Raw genomic sequence first — 22,449 nt, forward strand, 5'->3', positions numbered from 1 at the left:
AGTGTGTGCTTTATATAGCTTAGAGCGGAACAATGATCTAGTCTAGTACATAGAACCAAGAATTCACTTTTAGGTGTTTTAAAATAATTCTTTTTGATTTTAATTACTATGTTATTTTAACTAGTACAGTAAACATTGCATTGTCGCTTTTGGAAAAACCGCTTATGAAAATGTTACGTTTTTATAAGTTTTCTAGTTAGCACAGGTAACTGCAATGATTAGTAATCAAATTTACCTAACGCATGTTGTACATGATCTGAATAAATGTTATCAGTGTCAGAAAACTATACTTTTACTACCTAGCCCAGAAACGTAACGTAACTTATTTAGAAACTAAAATCATAGGTTGTCTTTTCACCTACAAGTGAAAAGCAGGAGCTATGAATGAAAGGCTTAGATACCTATAAAGTTTGTTCTTTTTAAGAGGCCCGAGATAACATTTATTATTGCCGGTACTTATGTTGAAGTGACAAACATTTGCGAGCCCGAGGAAGGCAATTTAAAGTCTTTATGATAGAGGGTTATATCTGTACTTATGTAAGGAGTTAAATTTAATAAATTCAAGCGTTGGAAACCTGCACATTAAGGTTCTAGATGGAATATTCTTTATATTATTATGTACACAAACAGAAACGAAATTACGAAACTTATACGTATATACTTACAGGTACATAAGTGTCTAGATGTGTATTGTGTACCCTTCCTTCAATGTACTCATTCCAAAACGGCAATACGTCTCATGACCTATTATGTAATTACAAAATGTATTTATTTATATTTTATGAAGTTGGTGTTATTTATCCAGCATTTGTTTTTATAAATCAGTTGAACTCTTATTGAAAACGATTGAATTACTACCAAGTCTCTCCGATAGTACTAGGGGGACATTATCTCTAAGAGTTATTGGCTCTTCGAAGGATAGCCGTTTTCCTCGCTCAGCTTCGCCACTAACTCCTTAATCTTCTGCGCACCGCGTGAACGAGTGACACGCGCCAATGAGAAAAAAGTAGACAAATAAAAATTACTACACGTTGGAATTTCATCTGGAAAATTCCTCAAATTCCTCAACTAAAAGCTAACGAAGGAGGTTTATCATGCAATCGATACGTTAGTCTTGGCTGATTTCAAACTTCAATAAGATAAAATTTTGACTTGCCTTACTGTGTTTGGGTTATTTATCTTCGTGTTAGCTTTCATAATCTGTGACAAAGACTAGTAGACCTTGGTCAAAGGATTAAGCTGTATCTATAGTACCTGCTATAATAATATTCGTAACATCATCGCCCATTCAATAATCGATAATCCTAAGTACGGATATATAATTATATGGATCTGTCAAATTGCAGACGGATAAGGTATAAGCACATTTGTATGTTTTATAATTAGTACAATTCAAGATAATTACAATATTAATTTTATAGACAAATAATAGTATAATGTAGTACAATTATGTTGAGCCTAATAATAACATTAAATGGACGTTGGCTTTTCAAACACTAACGACACAACACGCACCAATTAAACATAGGGCAAATATAGCGTGGCTGATTACAATCAAATAATGGAGGCGGGCGATTTGATTGATTTCGTGTCGGACAGTTGGTTTTGGAACGAATAGCGGCCATTTTGTTGCCATTAAACAACCATAGAATACAAGCTCACAGCCCGTAAAGGTAAGGTAAGCGTCCACCTATCGGCCCAAACAGATGCAATAAATGTATGGTGAAAAGGCGTCAGCAATGCTGATGAAGTGGACGCACTTGTGTGAATTTTTATACAAAGAATACTGAATGCTATGCGTCCGTTGCGTACGAGGGCAAAAGGTAGACGCTTACCTTAATAGTCCAATGCATTACGAACATAAAATTATACATCATAATATAATATCTTAGATAAATTGAATACATTCTGCCCGGTCATTGATAAAACTTCTTACATCTATCTGTAGAGACAGATCTGTTAAGTACACCTGCTCTACAGAGACTAGCAACATCGGTTTGCATAATGCCTGCTCACTATTCTGTCGTGGGCCGCACTCGCCTTTGAAACTGTTTCTGCATCCCAAATGATAGCCACCTGCTGGCCAGGCCGGCTTACCTACCTATTGCAGTGTATGGTATCGTAACTTATCGCTATAAGTAGTTTCTTTTTAGCTTCCGTAATGTTAGAACTGCGTTCCTAGTAGGCAAACTGTTCGCCGCTTAGTTAGGTAGCATGAAAAATATTATTATAGGTTTAGTAGGACGTTTGCCAGTTTAGGTTTATGTATAGTTAGTTTGTTTGTTACTTCAGTATTACACGAACAACACTTCAATGTTCACTTTTTTCCCAAAACCAAACGGATTAAATTATCCTTTAATCTCACCAATCTTTTTAGGTCGATTAAAAAGGATTGTGTTTTTAATTGTATAAACATAAAAAATTAAAAACAGTAGATTATGTCAAATTATAAAAATGTCGTTAAAATTAAACAAATAGAAAATAAATAAAAGTTTTGCTTTTGTTAAAAAGTTTCTTGGTAATGATTTCAAAACGAGCATTTCGTGGAATAAAAGTTGAAAACAAGTTAAAGGTACATTTAAGAGCCCTGCCGCTGCCCGAAATCTGATTATTTTCTAAATAACAAATAATTGGTTCAGAAAAACTTTTGTCAAGGCTTGTTGTACGTTCTACCTAATTAATATTAAAAACAAAGTTGCAAGATGGTTTTAGGAATTTATTCGTTAAATAAATTGGATTTAAAAAAATATCATTTTAGAATAAAATAAGTGGGAGGTCACATCACACAAACTTCGTCTTCGTAAACTATGAAGACACTGGCCGAAAAACATCACCAAAACATAAGTCAGACTGCCAAGTCATCAAAACTCTTAGGCCCGGGTCTCCTATTTACTCCGTAGGTCGCGTCAAGTGTCACCGCCGTAGGCCGCGTCACAATGTTCATTATGTCTACGCGCCAACGTCGGCGTGTGAGGGAGACCGCATCAGTACATTTCTATAGTGAGCATCATGACGCGGCCTACGGCGTGACGCTGGACGCGATCTACGGCGTAAATAGGAGACCAAGGCCTTATAGGCAAAGGATACGCCCGTCAGAACGTTTTGTCAAAAGAAAATGACACCTGCGCGCTGGCCCTAATTCATACAAATTATGACCGATTTATGAGATTTTAGGGCCAACGCGAGGGTGCCATTTTCTAGAACGGTTGGGCCTGTCCTTACGCTAGTAATATATAAGTTAATGCTTATAGGTAATTTTACTAACTAACTAAGATTGTATAGAACTATAAATTATTATTTTTATTTTCAGATGATTCCTGAACTGAAACGGACTCGCCCAGCGAGCGTAAGCGGCAAAGATATTATAACCGCGGAAAGTTATTATTCTGAGCTACGACGGGCAGAATTCATAAATTAAGCCGCGACCCACTTCGTCACCAACATTGCAAATTAAGTAAAGTACCTACCTACCTATGTATCTACAACGCTTTTAAATTAAAAACTGTTTTTACAGCTTTCTGGGTCCCTATCGGGAATATAAAAAAACTGTGGAGTTTTTCACTCTAAGCCTCGTTTAGTTTAAAAGTTTTCAGTGACGTGAAATAAAAATAAAGTATGTTTTTGTTTTAGTATACAGTGGGCCCTTTGTTATAATTTTATTATAAGAGCTACCACTGCCGCTGTCGTGTATCAGATATTTAAACATAGAAAAATATCCTTAGAGACTTTCAGGAATTAGACGAATTATATTTACTCTTAAATTTTATTTATTGTAATTACTTCTCACCTTCTCAGTAACAGGAATGTTAGATAATGTGAACTTTGCAACTGGTCAAATATGGTATCCCTAAATAAATAAAAAAGAAGAAGACGCACGTTTCAGAAATAAGATAGATCAGGAGTTGTCACTTGTTTCTGTTATAAAGTTAGCGTTGCCGGACCCTAGTACCTAATATAACCGTTATTCAGTTTCCACCACATGTTTCGGGTACCAGGATTCCATGAATCCACCGCAGTGTAAAATGGTTAGTGGCGCACCGCATCCGCAGTCTACTGGGATCCAGATGGGGTAATGAAATTCCAGAGCAGCCAAACCTCCATCTATCTATACCTACTTATTGAGAATATTTGGGTAAGTAGGGTGACCACAAACTTAACCGCAGACATATCTGACTTATCTGATTATGATACCAAATTTATCAACTAGATTTCCCAACAATGTGTTCCCAATAAATCCACTAGAAAACATGACTAACACAATTATTTGCACAAAAAAACATTTCAAACTCTACAAAACATTTGTAAAAACTAAATTGAGCGCGAAAACGAAAGGCCCAAACTAAGCATTTTTATCCGGGCCAAAGTAAATCAAGTGGAAATAACTCGATAAATGTTTGATTTATCCTTTTGGTGGCTACTGGCTGCGACTGGCTGTAATCCTGGTACAAACACTGGCGAAGCGCCAAAGTACGGCCTGATGGGATCTTTAAAATATGCTCTTCCATGTTATGGATGCCTGGTAGACGGGTTTACTGCAAAGTGAGGTTGGGTTTATTATTCAACCCGGTTTGAGTCCCTATATTGGAACTAACATAAAATATCAAACTGCAACTGTATCTCAATCTAGAGGATGAGATCTATAAAGGGTGGAATTTCATCAGTGTACTTCTTGCAGACAATACGACCAGCAAGTTTTATTTTCACGTTTACAGAGTCGGTCGGTTCAACGGCAAAAGTTGCTCTGATTACTCAATTAAGTAGGTACAAAAAACACACACTCATGCCTTTAATGTACTCCCTTGCGGGGTAGGCAGAGGTGCATTGCTGCACCCACTTTTCGCCAGAGTGTTATGTTAGTCCCAATGTAATAGGGGGCGGGCCTATTGCCATTTTACGGGCACATCCAAGACCCGAGAACAAATATCTGTGTTTAAACAAATATCTGCCCCAGCCGGGATTTGAACCCGGGACCATCGGCTCAGTAATCAGGGTCACTAACCACTACGCCATTCGGTCGTCTTAAGTAGGTACACTGTTTGGTAAAATTCCAACTTGAATACTGTATAGTGCTAAAAAACCATATCCATTCATAGAGTTCATAAAACAAATGTTATGTATCAGCGATAAGCTTAAAATTGCCTTGTATAAAGTATCTAATTTACATATAGACTAAAGCACAACTTACGAGTGGTACATAAATATAAATAGTACAATTTGTGTTCATAATATAACGGAACATGGTACCATTAGTTAAAGCAAACAAAAACACGCGAAAAAGCAATATTCCCAACAGATCATCGCTGAAATTTACCTATATTGTTTAGATACTTCATAGGTGTCACTGGCACCTGCAATAATTTTACAACAGGTTTTTGGAATTGGTCTTAAGCTGCGTACAGACCGGCCCAACGAACGCCCAACGAACGCCCAACGATGGATATTTATCATACATAATACAGGGGCAGATTGCAGCAATGAAGGTCAACGAAACCCGTTCTTTACGCAGCTTTATCAACTTGATTGTTGTCTCGTGACATATTTTTTCAACACAATCTTCTTTACATGAATGATTTTACAGCATCTAGATACTTGAGTCGTTTTTAATATCCACGAACAATCAACCTGATACACACATTTTATGCTCATAATGTATGTAGGTAACCTACACATAACTTTTTAAAATGTTTTTCAGACTAATGACCATAAATCACCATACATATCTAATCTGATCACCCTCATTCATGATCAGTTAGGACTTTGAAGCACAGTTAAGCCGTCAGCGTTTTCAGAGCGATCAAAGCACAAACTAATTCGTTAGGAAAACGCGGCAAGCGTGGCGTGGAGCGTGGCGGTACCCTCACTGCGCTATTATGGATTTTAAACAACTTTTTCTCATTTTAATATGTTGTTTTAATATACGGCTTGCCTCCGCGTGTAAAATGAGAACTTTGTATGTAGGTGGGAAAAGGCGATTGGTGATTATTACTCGTGTGTTATGGCTTTATTGCTGTTGTGCTGCAGTATTGAACAGGTTTTTTGTACTTATAGGAATGGTAGTTATTATAGTTGATAAGAATATTAAGCCCTTTGATTTTATTTTTATTTAGGTACTAAAGTTAGCAACAACAAAAAAAAACCGGTGGTCTTATGCGATATTTTTTCTATAAGTAACATTTAAAAATACTCGTAGCCATTTTTATCGCCCCCAGAAGCGAAAAGGGGCCGTTTTATTTTATGTATATTTTATGATCTGTCACTCTGTAATGATGGTCGTCGGAAAACAGAAAAAAATTGTGACAAATGGAGTCCTTTGAGCTTCCCACACAGAAAGGAGGATTACAAAGAATGAATAGGGATTTCTTAAGGCCGTAGCGGTCTGTAGAAAAATTCAAAGACAAAATGTCTGTTCAGATATTTTGATAAAACATTAGCTATCTGAAGAGGTGGTAGTTCAGTCGGGTAAGCGGCTACTTCTCAGGACGGAGATGAAGGTTCTAACCCTGGCGTGACCAATTAGTTCTTTGGAATTTATGTGCAATGTATTGTATATTAATTATTAGCACATTAGTATTATAACTGTGATGTTCAGCAATTTTAGTTTAAAGAATAAAATAAATAAAAAATAAAATATTATCGCTATTACGGTGATGATAAAAGATTTTGAGGAAACTAGCACATTCTAGATGTGTGTGATCATACCAACCCACAGTGGACCAGTACGGAGGCGAAGCAAAACCTGGTTATTATTTTCCGCTCATGTGTCCAGCTGTGGTCCGCCATTTTCAATTCTAAAAACGTTCAAATGGAATCCGTTACAGAAATTGTTGAGGTTCTAATTTTAAAACAATTACTTTGGTACAGTTGGCAAAACACTTTTAAATTGTGTATTGCGGATTGCGGGTATGCAGAAAGTATGCTTAATAAACAAAAGTAAGATAAAGATAAAATACTATTTATCGCACACAAACAGAAACAGTTTCACAAACATAGAAAAGCAAATAAATAGTACAATCGGCGGCTTTATTACTAAAGTCATTTTAATCATAATAATTGCGCATTTCTCAATTTCCGACGTATACTTGACGTTATTGATTCATTAAAACATAATTTAAAAGCACAGGTACTCTTTACTTTTCAAACGTTGCGTTCAAAAATTGTCCTAAATCCTACTGATTTACAGATGACCTGACAATATTTTGAGCTGTTTCCGAGATCCAAAAAGTATTTATTTATTTATTTATGCTTTTATTGCACAATTTACAAAAGTAGATGCACAATGAGGTGGACTTAATGCTAAGAGTATAATCACACGGATTACACGTACAGGATATTTGCTGACCGTACCATGTCGTAGTCGTGAGCACATTCTGGCACTTTGACAATATCCAGCACAGACGTAGTACTAAAGTAAATGCCGTTTTATTTCCTCAACAATTCTCCCCGCTTTATTACTACACAGGACTATTTCTTGTAACTATATTACTGACCCAAAGTTACGGGCCCATGAAAACAGTCTAAAACATTTTTGTTAAGTTTTAGACCTTAGGTAGTGGGTGATATGGTTGGAATTCGTCTAGAGAGTTTGCCGAGTCATATAAATAATTTGATAATGTAATTTAAGAGTTTAGCAAAGGATAGGAGGCCGTTTATAAATTATTCTTGTCTAGACTTTGGCCGCAAGCTTTACTGTGCCTTCCAAAAATGTATAATGTACCTACATTAAAATTTATAATGCCCAAAAATCTATTTTCGAAATCGGTTAAGTACCTACATACGTTCAGATATAAGCACATACTTAACCCTTTTACATTAGTTTTCTTTTCTCTTCTCAACATTTAAATATTTAAATTGAATAGGAATTCCTACATTATTATTTTATGTATGATAAATTTCAGAATAAAGTTTAAAGTTAAACACAGGCCACAGTATGTAAAACGTATGTAAAATAAGTTCAGAGAGAAAATTAAATAAGTAGTTAAAACGTATGAAATCCCTAGTTTCCCCGCGGGCACCGGCCTTTCATCAAGTTGAGTAAACATACGCGGCGAAATAACGCTAAACCCCTTAGATTAACAATATACGCACAAGATGGAGTATCAGTGAACAACGTCTCGACAAATAACACCCCACTTCTATTCTACCACTGAGCTCTTATTTTGAATTGCTGCAATTTCACCACAGTCGGTTACATCGTAACCAGTGATTGGTTTATCAATTATACGTCATCTCCATATTAAATTATTGACAGATGTGTCAAAAGTACACCAATAATATATGGTAATGCTCTAATCCACAATTGACATTTAATAAGGCAAAGGGAAAAATGTTTCCACTTTATTATAAACTCTAGTACGTTAAGTTACTTGCAAAAACCAATAAAAAAGGTATTGCCATGCTTTATTACGGCTTCAGTGGTACAATGGTTGTTATTAGGTTGAAATAAACATGGTTTAACAGTAAATAAAATGAAGACGACCGAATGGCGTAGTGGTTAGTGACCCTGACTACTGAGCCGATGGTCCCGGGTTCGATTCCCGGCTGGGGCAGATATTTGTTTAAACACAGATATTTGTTCTCGGGTCTTGGATGTGCCCGTAAAATGGCAATAGGCCCGCCCCCTATTACATTGGGACTAACATAACACTCTGGCGAAAAGTGGGTGCAGCAATGCACCTCTGCCTACCCCGCAAGGGAGTACATTAGTACAGTGACATACCATCTTGTTCGTATATTGTTAAACTAAGTAGGCAGCGAAATAAGGCTAAGCCACGACCTTCGGGCAAAAACCCGACGCTAATTCACATTACCTGCCCTGTTAACAGTACTAGTCAATGTAGTTGTTGTCCATGGACCTTTCTTGATTATAAATTCATGAATTATTACTAGAGTCCAGCTGACTTTTGCAACTGCTGGTAGCCCGAAATGAAAAACGTTTCTATTAAAATCTATAGATCACATCCAGTGGCGTGCTATGGGAGAGTGTGCCGCGCCAGTTGTGACCACCTACTTCTTATCACGCCAATTATGGCGTGATAAGAATTTTTAATTTTTGATTAGGAGATTACTCCTAGTACTCTCTAACCAAGAGCGTACCAGTTTTACTGCTGTGCAGTAGCGACCACCAACTTCCTATAACCCTATACTCTCCTAGTACCTACATTGCCAATGCCACTCACCAGAAATCCACGTGCCATTCCATCGCACCGGCTTCAGGTCATCATCCAGGATGTCCTGGATCCTCAGCCTCCTGCCCTTGACCCTGGGCCCTTCGTCCGGTGGCGTCAGCAGCACCACTGAGGTCACGATGAGTGCCAGCACTGCCACGATGACCAGCAGTGCTATGAGGATGCCGCGCCAGTTGCGCTGCTGAGCGGTGCCGACCACCAACTTCTGGAACCAATGGTCAGGGTTAGAGAGCAGCAAACGTATGTTTTCTTGGTCATATTGTGGGTCTATACTATAGGGTACTAGTTATTATTCTGTGACTATAGTTATCTACAGGGTTTTGCTAAAGTGGTATAGTAAGCCGAAACGGCGTGACTAAGGGTGGGTTGCACCATTTAACTTTAACCATAACAGACGTCAAATCCCTTGACGAGACAGATCAATCTTCAAGAGATTTGACGTTTGTAATAGTTAATGTTAAATGGTGCAACCCACCCATAGGGTTCATCCTCCAAACCGGTAGTCTCGCTTAGGGTCCCGCAAACAAACGTATTTAGTAGGACAGATATATAATAATCGTAACTTTGGTTTGCCTACGGTATATTTTTTTCTAGGAAATGATTTATATAGTAGAAAAGAGATGGATCGATCATCAATATTACTTATTCTAATAAATATTCCAAAACATCAGTAATTTCCTAATAAATACATTGATTGTAAAATACAAAGTTGTATATCAGCGGTGGCGAAACCTTTTAGTTATAAAATACATTTTACGACAGCGGCCCTCATCAACCGGCCGTATCAAAATGAAATCAACGTTGTGTATCAACAGAATGGCTGCAAAATAATAACTAAATAAATCACTTCAGAAAACGTTGATGCAACATGAAAAGTTATTTCGATAATGTGAATATTGAAACTCGGAAGCAAAATCAATTAAAGAAACGTCAGTCCATATAAAATTTGACACTAAATCGAGATTTAACACTTAGGCCCTGTTCCACAATGTCTGGTTAGTGGCTACCTGAAGGATAAAATACATGCTGTCACTGTCAAAAATATAAAAACAGAGAGTGACAGCATGTATTTTATCCTTCAGGTAGCCACTAACCAGACATTGTGAAACAGACCCTAAATCTACATTTAATATGTTTCTGCAAGTGGGCCCTAGTGTGGATGTAGAATATAACAATATATACGTGCCTCATAGACAAACAATGGATTGTATACTCTACTTCTGAATCTGTATTTTTTTGTAAAAATTTGTATACAATAAAGTGTTTATAAAGAAATAAACAAAAAAAAACTATATAGGTACGTCCGTAAACATAAGTAAATATAAATTAGTCTTCTATAAGAACGATATCCCGATTTAAGCAGATTAAAGTTTAAAGACAAACGAAGTTAGATAATTATAACGAGACTGAACGAAAGTCAACAAAACAACACAAGTTAAGTCAAACAAACATTTACCAACCAGCTTCGTTTCAGGAGTACGTAACTCTGCGTAACCTTTAAAGCTTTTTACATAAGGAGGGTTACTTTAGCTTGACAAAATACTAACAAACGAAAGTACGTAAACCTAACCTAACCTACCTACCACGCCATACTCTCCTAGTACACCTACTATCTATCTAACCTAAACGTAGTAGGTATTAGTGGTTCTAATGTTCTATTAAAGTCTAGCGGAGTAAAACACAGTTGATCATTTGCGCATTTATCACGACTGTCCCAACCTACCTACACCATGACATCGTAATACGAAAGATACCTACATAAAAAATACATAAGTATTTTGTAAATGGTTCCATGACAGCTCTCAAATCAATACATTTTATTTTTTATTTGTTCATGAAGAAAACTAACTTTATGTACCAGACGCTCCTAAAATTTGGCATTCGTAATGTCGAGAGACCCCAAGGCCCTTACTTCGCCCCTTTAATCTCTCTTCTGTACGCAGATAATTTTACGCACTAATTAATCACAAACTGTGTGCCGAATGTTCGACTTGAACAAAGGAGGTAATTAGGGACCTTAGGCTCAGGTATTATAATGAAATAAGTATTGTTATACCTTTGTAGGGAACGACCAATTAGGTCTTTTAGAGTGTCAAGTGTAGGTTTTTCTTAACCGATCGAGCAGAGAAACTCGACTCAAATTATAGCGCGGAGCTAGTGCAGCGCGTATACCGCTAGGGGGTGACTCTCCCGTACCTTACAAATTCGCGTTTAAGAATTCACACAAAATCATCAACATAATCATCAGTCTATAGCAGTCCACTGCTGGACGTAGGCCTCTCCCAAAGCACGCCACTGGATGCGATCTTTTGCTTTCCGCATCTAATCATATCCAGCCACCATTCGCAAGTCGTCACCCCATCTAGCCGGAGGGCGTCCCATATTACGTTTGCCTAGTCGCGGCCTCCACTCCAGAACACGTTTACCCCATCGGTCATCGGTTCTTCGACAGATGTGACCAGCCCACACAAAATCATAATTTCAAACCGTCTGACCCAACACTAGATAAACCAGCCGTTAACCTACAAATCAGAAGATATAATCCTCCTAAAGTTTCCAAATATCAAAGCTGTCACAACTTCCAGCATAAATACTTAATCAACTTAGTCTAGCTCGAAGTTAGGCTTTTTGTGAGCCTGAGTATTACAACTTTGCTATCTGCTGTCTGACAGTTGGTGCTTAGTACTCGTATATCTTATTTATTAGTTAAGCTTAAGTTGTCTAGTGTATTGTGGTCATGAGACTAATCCTAATTTGTTGACGCAATGTGTTGTGTTAGCGCAATGGGAACCCCTCGCAATGTACAGTCTGGATCAAAGAAACCTGACCTAAGAGTAACAATGCTGAGAGAGGCCAGTGGGGTTAACACCACTCAGGTGAAATCTGACGTAACCTGTATGGACCTGACAGATGTTTGACAAGCGAGCAACGCTGCTTATGGATTGTTAAAGTGTCAGTTGTGGTACGGTAGCGGGTGTCATTGCTTCAGACTGTAACTTGTACAGTCAACAAAATAGATAAGTCTGTCTGTACCTCCAAACGGTTTATCCTTTATCGTTGAAAGTGTCGAATTTAATAAGATAACAAACCCACAATTGTAATCATACAATTTAACTAGACCCAATAGATTTTTTTACCCAAAATTCCCTATCGCAATTTAAAACTTATTCGATCTTATTTATTCAGAATCAGACTTTTATAGTGGAAGCAAAATCCACGCTGACCTCTGAAACCCTGTTTCCTTCCTCATAATAAAGTGAACAAACATGGCTGCACAGTGCACAGGTGGCTGCGGCATAATTAAAAGCCTGTAATGAGAGATTCAAATTAATTTTGAACTCAACTCATTTCCTGGCGCCGGGCTGGTTAAAGGAAATTGTAAGCTAGCAACACTCGGCATGAAAGGAAGTTTGTAGGTCAGAAAGTCATTTTGCAAAGAGCAGGGCCGCAATTTTGCAAAATTTTATACAGGGTGTTGCAAAAAGGGACACCTACACCTTATATCTAAGCTCAACACATTAACTCGTAAGTTTTGAGGTGCTGTTCCCGCTGCACGGATCCGTTATCGACGTAGATAAACACCGCGATTAGCCATAAATACGGCGCTGAAATTAGTGGAAGGCGCATTAAATGAGTTTATCAACGTCGATTATAGACCCGTGCTGCAGGCAGGTTGGTTCGGTTATTTTTCTATTATGTTTGCATTTTGCGTTTGGAAAATTTTAGGTTTTTAACTAAGGCGGACCCTAGACCTACAATTATATTTTGTAATATATTTATTGTGCAATAAGTTTTGAATCCAAATGACGTTTGCGCAATCTTCAATATTAATCCTAGACGATGAATTATATTGCACATTCGTCAATATTGCGCAATATGATTGATCGTCTAGGGGCCGCCTAAGTGTTACCTGAGAGAGGCAAGATTATCTTGCTACAAACTGTACGTACATTAACTTTGTTCAAGTCACTTGTCAAGTTAATGGCGCTTCGAGCCGGCAGTTAATTTTAACGACTGAAAGACATGATCTGAAACGCAATGTTGTAGCAGTCAACATTCTTAAAGAGCGGTGGTGGTGTAATGGATAAGGCCTCTTCCTCTCAGTCGAGAGACCGTGGGTTCAACCGTGGTCGGTACCAATGAATTCTTTCAACTGTGTTTTCAATTAAGGAGTTTAAGTACAATAATACCACGGGTACTTTTATTTTATTTTTTTATTTATTTATTTTAATTACAAAAGTTTACAACAAAAAAAATCGCTTAACCTAGTGATTCTGAAACTTGTTACAGGTTGTACGACCACTAGTTATTCCTCTAAATTACAATTAATAGAAGTCGCTATTTTGTCGAATATCATAGAATGACATGGGACAGATTTGGCGTACAACGTAGAACTAGGTATATTACAATAGCACAGCACCCCGATCCGGAAAAAAACAGAGCTAACGTAAGTATAGAATCGAGTGCGAGTATTGACAGCACTTTCGAAGCACTTTTTACCTATCGAATAGAATGACCTATGGAATGATAGCTGTCAAACTTTCGTAAATCTATTCACCGCCATTTTGTTGTTGACAGGTTGTCAGCACTTTCAAATAGAACACTCGCACTCGATTCTATACGTTAGCTCTATTTTTTCCGGATCACTGTACTGAGTACATTTTCGGTTAAACTAATAGGTAGGATTGTAGTTAATATGCGGGTGGGCTTATCTAGCCAGTTTTGTTTGAAGGCAGCAATAAAGCCCAAGTTTCAATGGAATGTAAATTTGAACCCATCGTTTATAAAATAGGTCTGGGGTTTTCAGATAATTATATACAGGATGTTGCGTGAGTGGCATAGTAAGTATAGTAACCCGAAAACGGGTGGTTCAGTGCGTAATTCTCAAGAACTTTTTGTTTACGGCTTTACTTTTTTTTGTGTTTGAAAGTGGTAGATTAAAGTTGTCCAAAAGCACTCCCTGAGTCACCCTCTTTCAACTTAATTTGGTTTCTTAACACTCTGTATATGTAGTTATAAACTTTCGTCATTTCATGACCGTCGCTACTATTTAGCACTTAAAGAAAAGCTATGTTTATAAGTAAGTGTTTTATTTAAAAACTGGTGAAACCTACATATTTTTCAAATTCAAGTTAATAATCACATTAGTTTTTCGACATTAACAAATCACTAAGGGCATGTTTCACAATGTCTGGATTATTACTACCTGACGTGTAGACTCTCGGTCTTATTAAAAAACTTTAAAGTAGGTTTACTGAGCTCAATAGCTACGGAACACTTTAAGCCTATTTGAGGTTTCATAAAAATCTCTATTCATAATCGTTCCGTAAACCTTCAATAACTATTGTGATACTAATAGATTTCAAAGACCAAACATTTTGACATTTACCCTATTAAGTTGCCGGTCTGACGAAACCATAAACAAAAATAGCGAAAACTTTCATTCATTTATCAATCTCTATTATCTATGTTAGCCACTGCGCGGCACTTAAAAAAGTTTACGTTGGCTTAACGGCGCAGTGGCCAAGCCAAAACACACAAAAAAAAAATTAATTTTTTACGTTACCATGGCAACGTATTTTTAGCAAATACTAACTCACCACAATTAATGTCAAATCGTCAATAAAGCAGAACAGCTGTTGACCGGCCGCCATGTTTTTGTACAAATGGAGGTTTACGGAAGGTGTATAGTAGGGTCCAGTCAACTTTAGCATATCAAGGTTTTACGAATCAGTTGGAGAGTTCTTTAGCGCTATTGATCGTTTATGAATAAAGTTTTTTTGACATTTGCTTATAGCAGGCCTATAGGTCTCCCGTAACTTTTTATGAATAAGACCGTCTGTATTTATGTTTTAGACAGTGACAGCGTATCTTTTATCTAACAAGTACCCATTATTCAGACATTGTAAATCAGGTCCTAGGTATCGGTATCCTAATCCTATCGTAACTAATATTATAAATGCGAAAGTAACTGTGTCTGTCTGTCTGTCTGTCTGTTACTCTTTCACGCCAAAACTACTGAACGGATTTGAATGAAATTTGGTATACATATGGTCTAGACCCTGAGAAAGAACATAGGCTACTTTTTATCCCGGAATTCCCACGGAAAAACTTTTTAAGGCGAAGTGAAGCGCGCGGGAACAGCTACTTTTCAATAAAGTTTGTTTTTTTAAACTGCCAAGCCTTTCTCTTAACACGATATACTTCATAGGAGCAAAGAGGCTGTACAGAGGGGCTATTAGAGAAATTATCGACTCTCCGCACAAAGGCTGGTGAAGAGCTACAATTACTCACTTCACAGCAAGCCGTGAGCTGAGAACGTAAAATACGTTTTAGACCGCGTACTAGGTCACTCTAGCTTACGTAAAAGTAAGTTTCGGAGTGTTGCTGCGCTAACCACGACTGTACAGGTGTATAGTTGTATACTCCATCTATAAAGTCAGGAAAAGGAAATGGATCCTTACTAATTGTTTAAGCCGGCGTCTTAATTATTTAAGGTGAAGAAAATCATTACTTGCGTTTGAAAAGTTTTTCCCAAAACGCCTACTATAAGTTAAGTGCATATATTCTGGAAATGGTCTAAAGATAGGTGTTGTACTTAACTTTGATACTTTCTCGCTCAGACTAACTATATAAATACTTATTATGAATGTTCTAACCTAGTTATCACATTATCGCTCGTTAATATACATTGTTCTTTTGATGCACCACTTGAAAGCAAAGCTATAAAGAACCATTTACAGTTTAAATTGCAAAAGGAAACGACCGTGTGTGGTGTCAATAAAATCTCGAGTGAACTAGTCTATAATAATAAAGTCTTAACTCCTCAGGTGTCATAAAACATAAATAACTGTGCATCTACTCGTCTAGTACAGATAGTTCAAATCAAATCAAATAAAAATATTTATTGCAATCAAGGTGTAAGTACATTAGTAGTGTTTACTAGTTTGTCGAAAACTATAAAAGTTTTCATTTCTTCACATACAAAGTGGGGCCTAGTGGAAACTATCGTGAAACTTTTGACAGATAATGTATGCAGGTGGCAGAAGAAAAAAAAATACGATTTCGTAAATTACAAAACCCGTAAAGGCTCTGTAGCTATGTTTTCATACACTGGCCTTTTCCATGTTTCCTATTTGCAATAATATGTTTTAATACTAGATGAATAAGGTTGAATATTGACGTGAATACAAGGATTAGGTGAGATTGATACCGTTTTCACTGTTCACTGAGCTTGAGAAAAGCTGTGGAAATTTTCCTCTTTGCCAAGTGTTTTATACTTATGACTGAAAGAAGACTAGTCTCAGAAAATGCAGCGGTCGCGCCAAAATGGCTGTCATTATGGAAGCCATTCGCTTGTGTTATAGTGCCACAAACTTATCTGTTCCGGTGAGAGCGAACTAAATTGGTCCATATAATCTATGTCAATATGAAATTCATTTAGTAAGTAATGAGGTATGGACCAATTTAGTTCGCTCTCACCGGAACAGATAAGTTTGTGGCACTATACTTGGTTTTTCCGAGTCAACTTCGCATGACCAACCTATAGATAGATAGAGCAAAAACCAGTGGCCAGTAGGGATCAAATGTAAAGCGAACGCGTAAAAAGAAAAAAATGAGATGAAAACGGTTAGAATTAATTTAGGGCCTCTTTCACTATGTCTGGATAATGGCTACTGTGGGATAACATAATTATACAGAGACTGCATGTATTTTTCCTACAGATAGCCATTGCAGGTATTGTGAAACAGGCCTTTTAATGTAGTCAATATTGCAAGTAACATATAGCCAAACCAGGAATATAAAAACCCTGTATTAAGAGCGCCACATTCGCGTTGAGGACTGCAACACTAAGTATAGTCATACCAATGTGAATTGGCCATGCTCAAATTTATAATAGTAATTTTTTATGATTTATTTTGAAAAGAGTGTCAGTAGCTCAGTGAGAGGATATATTCTATGGGTTCTTTGGAACTTAAGTAACATGTACTAACAGTCTAACGGTGAAGGAAAACATCGCGCAAACCCAAATTTAGATTACAGTTGTGTAGGTATTTACCTTGTAGGTACTCATTAACGGCAATTTGAAAATAGATAAATTGACCTAAAGGCATATTTGCTGAAATGTTTTTAAGCATTCAAAAGACAAGAGTAAGTGGCCTAATAGGTATTTTCCATCCTCACAGGAATTCGAAATAAAGTACATCTTAGCCTCTTACAGGTTTGCATGCAGAACTATGTAATAAGAAAGTTAAACCCATTGACTGGATAAAATATGTGTAGGTATAATCAGTCAAAATTAGAACCTAGATGTCTCTGATTCGCCGTCCCTTGATGAGTCGCTTTCACTGCCACCAAGATTAATAATCAATTTTTCAATTTCTGTTTCAATTATTGTAATGTAGTTAATAAAAACTACAGTAATAGCTTTAAAATTTGCCAATTCATTTGCTCATACTATACTATATACCTACAAGTCATTTTGACAATAGCGTCAGTTATGTTATCAAGAGAAATAGAGTCCAATCCCACGGACTTTTCCTCCGACAAATACTCGTGTATGAGGTAAATTAGTTTCCTTTCACGGCTATGGATAGTTTTCGGCATTTAGAAACACAAAAAACTCACAAAAGCTATAATAAACGCTACGCATTGACAGCACCACAGTTTGACAGCAATAGACAAATGACATTTTGAGTTTATGACACTTTGTGATACCAGTGCAAGAAAAAAGTTCTATTGCTTTTCCGCAATATGGCGAGGGTTTTTATATTCCTGGTTTGGCTATACGAATGGAAATAATTACTAGAGAATTATACTTACCTACAGCAAACCAAATATAAATATTATTAAAATATTCATATTCATTTATTCATAAATATCTCTTGTATCGGAGACCAAGACTCACTTTAGGTCACGAGCCAACGGAGTAAGTATTAAGTAAGTAAATATAAAAATACTCACCCTACTCATACATAATGCCTTACCTAGGTTTATACCTAATTATTAATTTAGAATTTAACAAAACCACCCCGTTTACAGCTCAGGAAAATTGTACACATTTTTGCTTCGTCACGTCCCAGTAATAACGGGGCAGTGCGTCACGGGCATGATCTATTGCCTTCGCAGGCTGTCGGGGATTAAAGTACACGTCAACTGAGGTAGGTACACTAGGCATTATGAAAAGGCTTAGGGCCTGTTTCACAATGTCTGGATAATGGCTATCTGTGATGCTGTCACTGTCTACAGCATTATTACAAAGAGTGACAGCAATTGACAGCATATATTTTATCCCACAGGTAGCCATTATCCAGACATTGTGAAACAGGCTTTTACAATCATAAGCCTAGCTAGGCGTTAGCTACTGGAAGGCAACCACATATTATATTATGTTGGTTCATTGAGTATGACCAGTCCACCTGGTTCTATTATTATTATTATAAATTCTTTATTGCACATAAAAACATTGTACAAAGGCGAACTTAATGCTAGTAGCATTCTCTACCAGTTAACCTTTGGTGATGTCGAGAAAGTGGTTGGTAGTGCGATAGGCTGAGAGGAGAGAAGTTATCTACTTTAATCGAGACACAGAGATATACTTACTTATACATAATAGCTATACAAATTATATACATACATATATACTATTATGTACATACATATATTATATTCTATGTGTTGGTCAAACTGAAATCTTTCAGCAAAAAGCTCTTATGAAAATTACAAGATTTAGCGATGAGCCTACGATGAATCTCTTATAAAATCAACCAACTGAATCAGAATCAGATCAGTATTATCGTCGAAATGGATTCTAATTCAAGATGCAGTCAGCGTAAACCATTTACATCTGCTAATAGCTTTGTCGAATGCGCTATGCCTGTGACGCCATTTTATTGTTATAACTGTCTGTCTTTAACTTCGCTTTAACAAGGCATAATTAATTTAAATAAAACCACAATATGAATGTATTTCTGAGTGTTTTTCCCACGATTTCCTTAGGTATATTAAGGGTGGGATTGTAAGAGGTATAAAACATAAGCTTAATTACTTACCTCAAAAAAGTTAAAACAATGTTTAACGGATGTTTAGAATGGTATTTTTTGGATTTAAAAGGACTTTGACAGTGTAAACATCTTTTATAAGTCGTCATCGTCAAGTTTTTGTGGTAGGACCTTACCCCAAGTGTTTCTAACATTCTATGAATTCTCTACGACTGTATCTAGGTTGATAGGTAGGCAACACATGTAAAATAGATAAACATATATTCAGAGGGAGATACAATAGTACTAGACCGGGCATAAAAAGCAACAGATCTAAAGTGGTGAAATTTACTGCTTCCTCATAAACAAATGCTAGAGCCAAAGCAACAGTTGGCACCGCAATCGACAATAAACCTTTCTAGCTTCACCATACATGCTATATTTAACTCGACACAAACAATCAATCAAAAGAATACAACGACTGCATATAGAGTACCTACATTCTCAAAAACAGGGGTGGCCAAACGGGGAATAGTTAAAGACCAGTCATTTTATTTATTTTAGGACTGATTTTTCAATTGTCAGATAAATGTTATCTCACAAATAACGTTGGCATCAGGTGCATTCGATCGACCTGATTTATAGTTTAAGCTGTACATTTTTGGTGATATTACTCCAAGTGTTCTTAGCCGTGTTTCATGAAAATCGGTTCAGCCGAATCACCCGTTCAAAAGTTATGCGACTTTTAGTGAATGTCGGGGGTTTTTAACGTTGGTTAGTTAAGTTTTAGAAACAGCACCACAATTTTTTGTCTTTTTCGCAAAGGTTTTATCAGTGAACAGTAGACCCTCGGCCTAATCAAGTTGGGCAGCCCTGGCCTGCTATAGACAAAGGTCCCTTCCCATTAAACCTGCTGGATGACTCTCGGCGCGGACATTAAAAACAGACGACGGCACTCACAGCCGGGTCGCCCGGGGAGGGTTACTTTAGCACACGAAAAACTATATAAGGTTAGGAGTGCTGCTGTGCTAACCACGGTGTGGTGAGGTTCAGGGGGGTAGTGGCTCTCACGACATATCTCGAAATATTGTATGGAGCCGTCGCGATATTATTAGCAGTTAGCGGTTTCAGACACACGCGCTATATTACGCGCTTCAAAAATCCGGACGCGCGTATACGGGCATTTTTCAGCGTGGTTGCTCGAGCCTTTGCTGGTTGTGTCGCGTCAGTACCAACAGAGAGTATACTACGGTAGTAATATATAAAGTCTAATGGTATACGAGCTTAGGAGCGCATCAGTCAACGCTCACCGTACGAGTTGAAACACTTACAAATACGAGCTTACTGTGCTCTCGTTTAAATATATGTACCAGTATGAAGCAGCAGCTCTATCTCGTTGCTAAATGCAACGTATCTACCGATTGCACGACAGCTTTCCTACGCCCGCTTTTTGTGAAGCTGTACTAACCTTCCAGTATTGACCTAGATCGGGCCTCCGGCACACAATTGAGACGCCATTAACACTTGCAACATTAATCTCTGCGGAAGGGCCCACATACACTGAAACTGAACACAGAGTGAGTACAGAGGGCACTCCACGTCTACTTAGGTACTGTCAGTGAAACTTCTTCTTCTTTCTCCTGATATATAATATATATAATATAATAAATATGTATGCTACCCATTTTTAAAATTGAAAAATGGGTAGCATACACTGTAACTCCTAAGACTCATGCGTGGAAGATAGAAAAAGCTCAATAGTTTAAATTATGTTTCATGTCACGTAACACTCTTTATCAAATTATAAAATTTCAGTGATCATGATAAAATATGAGTGTACATTGACATTGTACATTGGGGTGGAGTACATTTTAAATATCTTTGCTTACTGTTACTTCAGGTAAAGGTTACTTCAGCTTACGAAAAACTTAGTTTTGTAGCACTGCTGCTGAAAACTCCGCTCTATCTCGTTGCATTACACGTTCCGTTTTTGTCTAGCTAGACTAACCCCCCAGAGTAACGTAGTCGGTGGTAGAACTTGCCTATAATTTATTGCTCTAATTAGCGGTATCGCTCAAATTTATGGCAATTAACCTTTAAACTTATGATTTACCGAATGCTCTATGAAGTTATTTAAGACGTGAAGTGAGCAAGTATAAATACACTTACGGGCAATGAAAAAGTTCCATTGAGGAAAACACCAAATTACTTCTAAACGGAAAAAAACTAACTTAATGACGCCTTCTGCAATATTTGAGTACATTTAAAGGCGCGACAGAATACATAAAAATATTTTGACTAAATTTCCTATTGTTGTTTTAAAAATTGGATCCAATTGGTATGTGCATTAGTGGAACTGTTTCTTTGCACGGGAGTGTAGGAATTTTATTGCGGCCCATGCCATGCTTGAAAAATATTGGGATTCATTATTTTTCTTTCTCCAAAAAGGCTCAGCGTTTTTTTTGGTCAAATGGGACTTTTTTAGACCTCACTGTGGTCCGAAATTACACGGGCCTCTTATTTTCCTGATACTTATTTTATTTGCAGGTCACAAGGTAACGTTTACCCAATTTTTTTCACAAGTAGCTAAAAGCTATTGATATTGACATTATTGACAAGAAATTGCTAGAAAACGCGAAAATAATAGTTGCTCCTTTTCCGACAAAATGACATGATGTTACAATACGAGCAATGAATAAGTACTACTTTCAGAGAACCAAAATTAAAAAAAAAAAACGGAAAAGGTCTAGCTTCATGACGCATTGTGCAATATTGACGTTCATTTAACAGAAAATCAGAATATTACCAACTAAAATCGTAAATATTGTTTTCATGTTAAGTGCCAATTTATAAATCAATCCCTGTCGGTTAGATAACCGACAATGGAGAAATTGGCACTAAGTATAATAGGAATAGAATAAGAATAATATTTATTCAGATACATAACTATAGGTAGTATTTTAACAATAGGTCAACTCTTAATGCTAAAGGTAGGTGAAATACTGCTCTGAACTAGGAAATAACAGAGTTTTTCCTGTGTTTCAGATTAAAAAGTTACATAGAGAAACTTAAGCATCTAATTAAAATAATCTTAGTAACTGAATATCTTATGAATAACTTTAAGGCAAAATTATATAAAAGGGATGTGCAATGTAGAAATAAAATTGTTCGCTGAATAATTGTATATGTACAACGTGCAGAGGTGACCGCATCATCATTTATTAGTAAACTGGGTCAAGATCGATATGTATGATTTTTTTCTAAAAGTGTGGAGGACGTCAAAT

At 37.0% G+C, this 22,449-nt stretch overlaps 1 protein-coding gene across 1 annotated transcript in view; it reads right to left on the reverse strand.

The window, feature by feature from the left end:
• The window catches only part of LOC105390966 (inactive dipeptidyl peptidase 10), a 135,043-nt gene that overhangs the window by 40,538 nt on the left and 72,056 nt on the right, over positions 1-22,449 (reverse strand). The window contains exon 3 of the mRNA XM_048628095.1: positions 9,177-9,390. Within this exon, the coding sequence (XP_048484052.1) occupies positions 9,177-9,390 (214 nt within the window). The remainder of the gene's footprint in view (positions 1-9,176; positions 9,391-22,449) is intronic.

This window comes from Plutella xylostella, chromosome 20, assembly GCF_932276165.1.
Source record: "Plutella xylostella chromosome 20, ilPluXylo3.1, whole genome shotgun sequence".
NCBI lineage: Eukaryota > Metazoa > Arthropoda > Insecta > Lepidoptera > Plutellidae > Plutella > Plutella xylostella.